Source organism: Nicotiana tabacum, chromosome 2, assembly GCF_000715075.1.
Source record: "Nicotiana tabacum cultivar K326 chromosome 2, ASM71507v2, whole genome shotgun sequence".
NCBI lineage: Eukaryota > Viridiplantae > Streptophyta > Magnoliopsida > Solanales > Solanaceae > Nicotiana > Nicotiana tabacum.
Genome location: NC_134081.1, coordinates 78,194,254 through 78,205,816, shown reverse-complemented (window position 1 = coordinate 78,205,816; position 11,563 = coordinate 78,194,254). Strand labels below are relative to the sequence as shown.

The 11,563-nt window shown below is 34.4% G+C and overlaps 1 protein-coding gene across 1 annotated transcript; it reads left to right on the top strand.

The window, feature by feature from the left end:
* The first annotated feature begins 5,014 nt into the window (after positions 1-5,014).
* Positions 5,015-8,690, top strand: LOC107761524 (protein HOMOLOG OF MAMMALIAN LYST-INTERACTING PROTEIN 5). Its single transcript, XM_016579748.2, is given in 7 exon segments — positions 5,015-5,260; positions 5,361-5,461; positions 6,160-6,269; positions 6,813-6,888; positions 7,067-7,207; positions 7,770-8,295; positions 8,298-8,690. Coding segments are annotated over 7 exon segments (1,308 nt in total). The 5' UTR covers positions 5,015-5,166; the 3' UTR covers positions 8,558-8,690.
* The last annotated feature ends 2,873 nt before the right edge of the window (positions 8,691-11,563 follow it).

Here is an 11,563-nt window from a genome sequence, read left to right as displayed (position 1 = left end):
TTCTCGGGTTTATTAATTTCTTCAGGAATCTCAGAACTAATCAGATCTTGGGTCTCTTCAGGAGATCCCTTCATAGTATCGTTTTGATCATTTGTCGATTTTCTTTTTCGAGAATTTCGATCCGTAGAACCCAAAGGCCTAACACGCTTCAGGCGTGCTTTAGGTTCACTAGCTCTCATGATAGTAGATGGTCCTGCTGGGATATCAATTCGGATAGGCACATTCTCTGCAGGGATATATGACTTAGTTATCCTTTTCAAATCAGTAAATGTGTCTAACATTTGATTTGCTATATTTTGTAAATGGATGATCTTCTGGACCTTCTGATTACATATATGGGTACGTGGGTCAAAATGAGATAATGATGAAACTTTCCACACAATTTCTCTTTTAATTTCCTTTTTCTCTCCCCATAATTGTGGGAAATTATTTTCATCAAACTGACAATCTGCAAATCGAGAAGTAAATAAATCTACTGTCAATGGTTCAAGATAGCGAATAATAGAGGGTGATTCAAACCCAACATGTATTCCTAACCTTCTATGTAGGCCTATCTTATTACGTTGTGGTGGTGCTACTGGTACATATACATCACATTCGAAAATTCGTAGATGGGCAATATTTGGTTCATGACCAAAAACTAATTATGATGGAGAATATTTATTATAATGTGTCGATCTGAGACGGATAAGTGATGCTGCATGCAAGATAGCATGGCCCCAAACAATAATGGTCAATTTTGTTTTCATAAGTAGTGGTCTTGCTATCAATTGCAGGCGTTTAATAAATGACTCTGCAAGGCCATTTTGAGTATGAACATTGTGAGCACCTAATTTTTGACTATATTCTCGAAAAAAAGGAGATGTGACAAACATAAGCTACAAGATGTTCAACTCTTATCCCAACTGATATATAATAATTATCAAAAGCTTGAGATGAGAATTCAACAGCATTATCAAGGCGAATAACCTTTATAGGATAATTTGAAAATTGTGCCCTTAATCGAATTATTTGGGCTAATAGCTTTGCAAATGCTAGGTTGCGAGATGATAGTAGGCACACATGAGACCATCTTGAAGAAACATCTATTAGGACCATAAAATATCTAAACAGCCCACTTGGTGGGTGAATAGGTCCACATATATCCCCATGTATACACTCTAAAAAGGTAGGGGATTCAATGCCAATCTTCATTGGTGATGGTCTAGTGATCATTTTGCCTTGATAACAAGCATCACAAGAAAATTTATCATTTGTAAGAATCTTCAGGTTCTTTAATGGATGCCCACTTGAATTTTCAGTGATTCATCTCATCATTATTGATCCAAGATGGCCCAAACAGCCATGCCAAAGCACAAAAATATTTGAATCAGTAAACTTCTGATTTACAATAGAGTGTGCTTCAACTGTACTAATCTTTGAATAGTATAAGCCAAAAGATAAAGTTGGTAACTTTTCTACAATGCACTTTTGGCGAGAAACATTCTTTGTAATACAAAGATATTCCACATTCATTTCATCTATCGTCTCAACATGATACCCATTTCGGCGGATATCTATAAAACTCAACAAGTTTCTTCGGAATTTGGAGGAGAATAATGCATTATCTATAATAAGTTTTGTTCCTTTAGACAGAAATATAATGGCTCTTCCGGAGCCTTTAATCAAACTTATATTACCAAAAATTGTTGAAATATTTGCTTTTTCCTTATGCAAATAAGAAAAGTATTTCTGATCTTTGAATATGGCGTGAGTTGTTCCACTATCAATTACACAAATATCTTTATGATTGGTCTTTGATCCAAACATAATTTGAGGATTATTCATATTATTCAAAATGACATAAACAAAATAAATATGATAGTAAACATCATTATCAAAGCACAATTTTTATTTATGTACAACAATTACATAACCATACTATCTACTACAATCAACAAAAATTAAAATATTTGTATTTCTACAGATTCATCACCGATCACATAACTTGTTTCTCCTTCCGGGAGTGCAAAGTAATCAACTACATCCAAATGCATGAAGTCTAAATTATCTTCAGAAAAACAATTTGCTTCAGTATTTTCCTCTGTCTTCTTTAGGAAGGCTTGGTAAAGCTCAACCAGGTGCTTTGGCGTACGACAAGTACGTGACCAGTGCCCTTTTCCTCCACATCTATAGCAAGCATTTTTTGCATTTGTTGCTTGCACCGCTTCATGCTTTTATTCCTTCCTTTTCCACTGCTGGTGGTGAGGAGGGTTCTTTGATGCATTATTATTACCATGACTAGAGTTTCTTCCCCGACCACGGCCATGACCACGACTGGGGCCACGACCTCTTCCACGCTTAGCTTGGTAAAAGTTCGTCTCATTCACTTCAGAGAATGGATAAGAATCAGTAGGTCGTTTTCATGGTTTTTCATTAATAGCCCATTATGTTGCTCGGCTATAAGAAGATGTGAGATACGTTCAGAATATTTTTTGAATCCCATCTCTTGATATTGCTGCTGCAGGAGCATATTCGAGGCATAAAAAGTGGTGAAAGTTTTCTCCAACATATCATGATCAGTAATATAATCACCACATAATTTTAATTGGGAAATAATTATGCTCACTGATAGATTTAAAATCTTGTAGACTTAGATGAGTCCAATCATAACGTGCCTGTAGAAAAACGACCATCTTCAGGCGGCCATATCTATCTTTTAAATTATTACACAGTATGACTGGATCTTTAACAGTGAGATATTCCATTTTCAAGCATTCATCAAGGTGATGGCGTAGGAATATCATTGCTTTGGCACGATCTTGGTTTGATGCTTGATTTTTGTCCTTGATGGTGTCTGCCAGACCCATCGCATCAAGATGAATTTCAGCATCAAGCACCCAAGACATGTAGCTTTTACCCGATATATCCAGGGTTACAAATTCAAGTTTAGAAAGATTTGACATTATTTAGAAAAAAAAAGTTCGTACCTCTGATGCTTTCAAAGTATTTGCTCGAGATGGCAGAGTCTCGTGCTGATAACGTGTTATAAAATAAAGACCGTAAAGTAAAGACAAATTTAGTGAGAAACTGATATATTATTCAATTTCAAAGTGATGTACATAATGAACTAAAATCTCCTCTATATATAGAAGAAAGGAAGCTGCTGTGTAAGCTGCTTGTAAGTTGCTACTGCAAGCTGCTGTGTAAGCTGCTATTGTACCAGATATAAATAATCTTCTATCGGGGGTAATATTTATCCATAACGGAGTACCGAAAGAATAAGCTTATTGTACCAGATATAGATAATCTTCTACAAGGGATAATATTTATCCGTAACGGAGTATCGCAAGGATAAACTTCTTCATGAGACTTATTTTCAGTAGAGTACTAAATAGATAAACATATTTACGGCGGAGTCCCATATGAATAAGTTTCTTCAGGAAGCTTATTTACAACGGAGTACTAAATGAACATCCATAATATAATATATTTATAACATTTTAGCTAAAGTTATACTACTTCTGTCCCATTTTACTTGTTCACTTCCAATAAGAAAATTTTAGTTTAAGTATTTATTTTATTAAATTATCATTATCAATGGTATTGTAAATATCTAAATTTGACTATTAGTACTTCGATTAATTTTAGAAATAATTACATAATGATAAGGATAAATTAAAAATAAATTATTAATTTTCTTTTTATAAAATGAGTAAAAAAATATTTTTAATATAATGGACAAATAAAGAAAATAAAAACCTGAGATGGTATTAGATCAAAGAAAACGGAGACGTCGAGGGGTATTAATTTCTACCTGTTTGAAAAGATTTACGTAGGAGTACTTTTTTAGAACGGCAAAGGGCTAAATATACCCCTGTACTTTCGAAAATGGTCTAACAATACCCTTCATTATACTATTGGGTTATATATACCACTCCCGTCATACTTTGGAACAAATATACCCTTATTTTGGATGGAGTGCCACATGGCAGCCCCATATGAAAACGACCCATTTTTTTTTTTTTACCCGATCCGTTTTTAAAAACCCACCACCCGACCCGTTTTAAAATTCAGTTTTAAAAAAAAATATATTTTGTAAAAACTGAAAAAAAGGAATTTGCAAAATATATATTTTTAAGTTTTTTAAATTTTTTTAAATTATTTTTTTTGTAAAATCTATTTTTTTTTATATTTTTTTGTAAAAACTAAAAAGAAAAGACTCTCCTAAAGCAGTGGACTACATATGCATTAGTTTTAAAAAAATAAAAATATTATGCAAATTTTTTTTTCTTCAGTTTTTACAAAAATAATACTTTAAAAAAAATAAAAAATATATATTTTACAAATTCCTTTTTTTTCTTTTTTTTTTTTCCAGTTTTTACAAAATATATATTTTTCAGTTTTTACTTTAAAGTATTTTTTAAAAAAATATTTTTTTTGTAAAATCTGAAAAAAAAAGGAATTTGCAAAATATATTTTTCAGTTTTTTAAAGTATTTTTTTTTGTAAAAATTGAAATAAAAGATTTTGCAAAATATTTTTATTTTTTTAAAACTAATGCATATGTGGTCCACTGCTTTAGGAGAGTCTTTTTTTTTTCCAGCTTTTATAATTTTTTATTTTTTATTTTTTACAAAAAAATACATTAAAAAAATTGAAAAAACTTAAAAATATATATTTTGCAAATTCCTTTTTTTTTTTTAATCCAGTTTTTACAAAAAAAATTCTAGTTTTTACAAAATATATGTTTTAAACAAAAATTGAATTTTAAAACGGGTTGGTTGGTGGGTTTTTAAAAACGGATCGGGTAAAAAAGAGAACTGAGTCGTTTTCATGTGGTGCTTTCACGTGGCACTCCATCCAAAATAAGGGTATATTTGTTTTAAAGTATGACGGGAGGGGTATATTTAATCTAATAGTATAACGAAATGTATTCTTAAATCATTTTCGAAAGTAGAGATTATATTTGGCTCTTTTCCCTTTTTAGAAACTTGGAAGAATTACTATATATAGTATACATATAAATTTCTCTTGTAAAAAAGGAGCTTCCTTTTCCTTACTTGAGAAGGGAAGCGAAATTGCATAGAAATATCACCAAAAGAAGTCCCAACAATAAGAAAGCTGGTGTCAATTGTTAGGCACAAAACACTGAAGTTGTCATAAATCGAAGGTTGTAGAAGTGGCGATGTCGAAGGAGAACGAACCGGCAAAGTTGCTACTGCCTTACCTTCAACGTGCCGATGAGTTGCAGAAACACGAACCTCTCGTTGCCTACTACTGTAACTTTTATTCCTCCTTTTTCATTTTTAAAACCCTACTTTTCCTTTGTTCATATTAAATTTGGTTTAGAATTGTCTAATTGAGAGTATGTTGTGGCAGGTCGGTTGTACGCAATGGAGCGAGGGTTGAAGATTCCTCAAAAAGAGCGTACAAAGACCACTAGTTCCCTCCTTGTCTCCCTTATTAATCAACTCGAAAAGGTTTCCTTTTTCTTAGTTAGTTGAATCCCTAGATTTGCTTAGAAATATAGACTTATAAGGACAACATCTTTTTAGAAATATGGTGAGTGAGATATTCATGTAACATTAAATTTTCGTCTACTTTAGCTGCCTAGAGTGTAGTTGATCTCAAATGTAGAGGAAATATTGGCAGCTAGTGTTAAAATAGCCTTACTATGATGAACTCTTTAAATACTGCCAGAGGATTCATATAGTCAGACTCCAAGTAATTTGGGATTGAGGAATAGTTTATTGAATGATTGATTTATATTCGAACATTGAGAACTAATGTCCTTATCACAATGTGATAAATTTTGCTCAGGGAGTAGAAACTAGCATATTGTTTGGGTAGCATATCCTTGACTTCATCTAGTGTTTTGTTTATAAACTTATCTTGGCCTATTAGCTCAACTTTTTTCAGCTTGATTGAAAGCAAATGTTTGGCTAGCATCTCCTTGACTTCCATGCACTTTAAGAAGAATTTTGTTCTGGTATATAATCTTATCTTGGTGTTTTAGCTTAAGTTTTTCGGCTTGATCAGCCAACACATCTGCCAATCTCACTGAATGGTCATTACTCTTTGAGTTCGTAGCTTGAGATCTGCTTGAGCCTTAATGTCTATGTTTGGTGTGGCTTTCTTTGTCTTATTTGATGTCATGTCTGTTGCTCTCTTTCTACAGGATAAGAAGTCATTGGAATTGGGGCCCGATGATCATTTGCATGTGGAGGGATTTGCCTTGAATGTTTTTGCAAAGGCAGATAAACAAGATCGAGCTGGGAGAGCAGACTTGTATGAATTTTGTTATTTATGTGACATGCACCTTTTTGTTTTTCACTTGCATCATTCTTCTCATATGTAATTAGTCGTTCTACCTTGTCATTCAGTAAAGATGCCATCTTGACTGCACTGATATAAAAAATAAGACCCGTCTTGGCTGCTTTATCTGGTTTAGATGTGCCAACCTCATGTTGCATGGAATAAGACATAGTTAAGAATAGATGCTTACTACCAGCCGTTCTCCAGCTTCTGTTTTGATCTCTTGGACTTTTCAAAGTAGACGGATTTAGCTTCATCTTCTAGATTTTTTCCATTGCTCCCTTCGCTCTTTAGTTAATTAGTTCAAACATCTGATATGGTGGCTGTTTCTGACCTTGGCTATGCTTCAACTGTCCTGTACAACATATTTAATTGGTGATACTATGTAAACGAAGTTGATTTAGATACTTGTTTGTTAATTGGTATTGAAGCTTCTTAACTGTTATTGGAGCTTGTTTCTCTATTGATGATTAGGAATTGGGAATTTCTTTGCAATGACTGACTGGGGTTTTACAGGAATACAGCAAAGACGTTTTATGCCGCCAGTATCTTTTTTGAGATCCTTAATCAGTTCGGTGAACTCCAGCCTGATGTGAGTTTCCATCGTGTTGTGACAAGTTTTAATCTCTCTCTCTCTCTCTCTCTCTGGTAGCTCTTATTTGTTTTAATCTTTTGTCATGATACCTGATTATGCAAAACATTACTTTTCCAACTATATTTAGTGATGTAGACTCTGTTTGCCTGATTGGATGACCTTATTATATCATCAGCTTGAGCAGAAACAGAAGTATGCAGCTTGGAAGGCAGCAGATATAAGGAAAGCTCTGAAAGAAGGAAGGAAGCCTGTACCAGGCCCTCCTGGTGATGAAAGAGATATTTCGGAGCTGTCCAGTGCACAAAATGATACATATGTAAGGTTCATGCTTGTGATAATTTGTTGGATTAGTGTATTATCCTATCTCAAAAGTTTCCAGAGGCAGATTAGTGACGGTCATGCATTGCCACTGATTGTCTTGCATGTGTGAACACAGACCATTCTTTGTTGATAAGTTTGAAAGTGACCTCTCTTTCTGGAGCTGCTTATAACAGAGAGTAGATGAAAGACAATGGGACATAGGAAGGCTTATTTCTGTACTCGTTGAAGTGTAATCTAAAAGCTTTCATAACACTGTTAATGGGTGAAAAGCCTTAAAGTAGATGTTAAGCGTTTCTTGCTTTTGGGAATACCGAAAGTTTCTCACCTTAGTGTTTGTTTCCCTGCTAACAGTTTAAGATATTGAACTTTGAGCTTTTCCCTTCCAATTTTGTTTAAATTATTTTTTATTGTCTTTAATGGATTAGGGAGTAATCCCTTAAACACTCAAGCAATTATATTAATTAATTTTTTTGCTTGCAATGATTATTTCCTCTCTAGAGCATCTAAAGACAGTAATTGCAAGCTATCGTGGCTAACTGACCGTAGCATCTTTGCAGGATCATCAACCTAGTGGAACTGATTCAGTCATCAAACCTGCACCAGAATCCGATTCAGTCATCAAACCTGCACCAGAATCCAGTTCATTTAATCACGCATATGACGATGCGCATTATTCTGCAAATAGACCGTCTCCTCCAGCCACCCCACCACCACCCCCTTCACGTGTCCCTCCGTCACCTCCGGCAGCCACCACACCAACTCCTTCACATATCCCTCCATCACCTCCTTCATATTCTAGTGATGAGTATCCTTCTCAAAATGACTATTCTTCTCATAATTTCCAGCAGACTGGACCAGTTAATATATCTGAAAATCCGTCTTACTCTCCGTCGTATCACCATCAACCTTATGTGCAAGAACCACAGTTTCACTTGCCACAGCACTACCCTTCGCATGATGTTCCCTCGAATTCATATCCCAATTTCCAGTCATATCCTAGCTTTATGGAGAGCAGCCTTCCTTCTGCGCCATCACATCACCCTTCTTACTACCAAGGCGCTGATGCTTCGTATTCCACATTGCCTCATCAAGCACTGCAAACTTTTCATCAAACGCTCAACACAGCTCAAGTGAGAGAAATGGGACTGCATCACAAGCTGCAGCTGCTCCCACTAAATCATATGAGTACGACAGCAATTATCAGCCTCCTCCAGATAAAATAGCTGAAGCACACAAGGCTGCAAGGTTTGCTGTTGGGGCTCTAGCATTTGATGATGTCTCTATTGCCGTAGACTACCTCAAAAAATCACTTGAGTTGTTAACAAACCCATCAGGTGATCAATGAGGTGCGTCGTGCTACCTAATTGAACGTCTGAGACTACTTTTTAGGGGTTGTTCATTGTTTGGTTTAGTTTGTAAAGATGACTTTGTTGGCTGTTCTATCCTTTTTTACGCGAACAGTGATGTGATTATGTATGCATCCAGGAGTCTTGTCAGCTTTATGATTTTTGTGATTCAAATAGAAGATATACGAAACCCAAGTGAAGCCAGGAGGCCCATATATATAAAGGATATACGAAAAGAAAAGCCCATAAAAAATGTCCGAGTTCAAGAACTGATCTGTAAGCATTGAGAAACTAGCAATTATGAAAGAGAGAAGAAATAAAAAGTATGTGCAAGCTTGCACTCTACTTTGTTCCATAAATGTTCATAGGTCGCGTTATTTCTGTTTTCCAATTATGTGTGGCAATTGTAGCAAATGCTTACAAATTTACTGACCTGCAGGCCCCACCTATATGGTTATATCATTCCATTGTTGATTTACAACTCCTAAAACTCACACTCAGTGAGCTAAAAAGCTGTACCTTGAAATGTTCATCATTTCGATTCCAATTAGAGAAGAAATAAGACAAAATATATCCCTTAGCTGGAAGTATCATAGTAATGCACAAATTATAGTGACAAGAATCACGTGAGCTGTGAGTTGGAGCTCTAAGCTAAGTCCTCAACTGCTGGTACAAGGATTAGGGAAAATTAAGGATTAAGATTATGTTGATTCATTACCACTAATGTTACGAGTTTTGTCCTTGTTATTGTCAATTCTATGTTTACCAAAGATGCCTTCGGTCTTTTTTAACTTTACCTCATGAAGACGGTGAATAAGCCCAAGACGTCCGTTTTTTTAAGTCAATTATCATCGACCCCATTTTCCATTTTGGGCATTGTTGATGCCTCCAAGAAAAAAAAATTATTTTATACTAGTAATCAACTTGGGGTAAAAACACAAAGACTAGTCCAAATTGATTTATAGATTTCTGAGTTGAGGAAAACTATAGATCACTGTTAGTCATCATATATAATCTACTCTTTCCCATTACTTTCTATGCATAATAATTAATATTAATCTTGAAAATTTCTAAAGGTCATGGGTGCAACTCTTTGTGGTTTTGGACAAATAAGTCTTAAATGCCTATGGACAGCAAAGAAAAAGAGGAAAAGACAGGTTGATCACTCACACCAAAGAGAGAATCGTCATCAGAAACTTTTGAAGGAAACTAGTAAAAATGAGCAAGATTTTGTGACATTAAAGGAATGGATCTTGGCTTCACCAAGTATTGATTTTCAGGGGTCCAAACAGTCCTCTAACAAGGTTTATCCTTCACTTGGAAGATTCTTATCTTACAATAGTACCAATATTGAAGTTACCTATCAAAAAAATAAGAGTAGCAATATTGAAGTTGAAGGAAGAGAAAGAGAAGATGTCTCTATTTGCAAAAGCCAAAGTGGAAAGTTGAAGAAGAGGGTGAGTTTTAGACAGCCAGAGGTGGCTGATGTATTCATTTTGGACTCGGAAGCAGGAGATAGTGACCATTGAATGTCATGTAGCTACATTTACTGTTATAATCAATAAGGTGCTTTGCATTTTGTCTGTCTATTAACAGCTTCTAAATGACCTCAACTTAACTCTTTTTACCACTTCTTTTATTTTTTTCCTTTTTCTTGGGGTTGGGGATGTATGATACCATGCCTATAAGGTCTTAAGATCAGTTTTTTTACACTTAGATATCATGTCTGTAGGGTCTAAAAGATAAAATCCTGTCTGTTCACCACTGGTTCATAATCATGGTCCGATTAATATTTAGATGTTATAGAATTCTGCCAAGCTATGATTTAAGCAAGCCTATAGGACAATTAAAATCCTGAAGTTGACAAAAACTGTGTTTGTTTGATTGCTTAGAAACTGCCAAAGGTTCAGGAAGTAACTTTCGACTTTACCACCACATAAAATAATAGGGTTACAATGATTGTGTTACCATGCAGATTTGTCTCTTCCATCAACTTTAATATGTAGCATATATTCATAAATATCTTCAAAGTTTAAACAGAACAACTAAAGTCGTTGTAATTTATATTCATAAATGCTCTAAAAGAATCATTTTAGTTTTTGGTCTAGAACTCACAGCTACCTATAAGCCCTATTTTTCCACTGGAACAAGATATTTTCCTTCCCGCATACATATTTAATATACATGCAACTCTAACCTAAAATTATAGAGGCAGAGGAAGTGTCCATTCTAACATATATATATATATTCAAGAAAAAGCTTATCCAGAGTATACTGCAGATCGAACAGCCAATTAGCCATCCATATGTCCTTTTTACACACTTTTATTCAAGTGTATAGAAAGATCATTATTAGAAATAACTATTCATAATCCTAAAATTAAGGCAAGTTGCCAGTTACATTTAAAAGAACACTTTAACTTATTGAATCACTGCAAATCATTTAAAAGAACACTTTAACTTATTGAATCACTGCAAATCATTCTCAAAAGGAAAAAACACTGTTGTAGGAGTTGGGCAAGGTATTCATGGTTTTGGTTTTGGATTTATCAGGCAGAATGAAACCAGGTCCAAATCTTGTAGTCTTAGATTCACTACAACTAATAATTAAAGTCACGAGTACTTTTGTTCTACCCGGAATTGGGTCTCCTCTTCATAGACTAGATCTATTGGTCTATTAACTCTATCCTTTCATTGCACATGATGTTCACAAGCATTACTTATAAAAGAAGAATTAGAGACTTTTTAGACTTGTATCAGAAGAACTTGGTATCCCCAACAGAAATTTATAAATTTTTATTGCGACCTAAGTTTATAGCATGCGATAATAAATGGGTTTCACGATAAAATATTTAAAGTTATTTAGTGAATTTTTTTTAATACATATACAAGGCTTGAGCTAAAGTTATTCGGTTCAAAATATGGTATACTATGGATCGACTCCTAGATACTTCTCAAAGCTCAAAATATTGTAATTTGTTTATATACTTAAAATATATGTGTGGT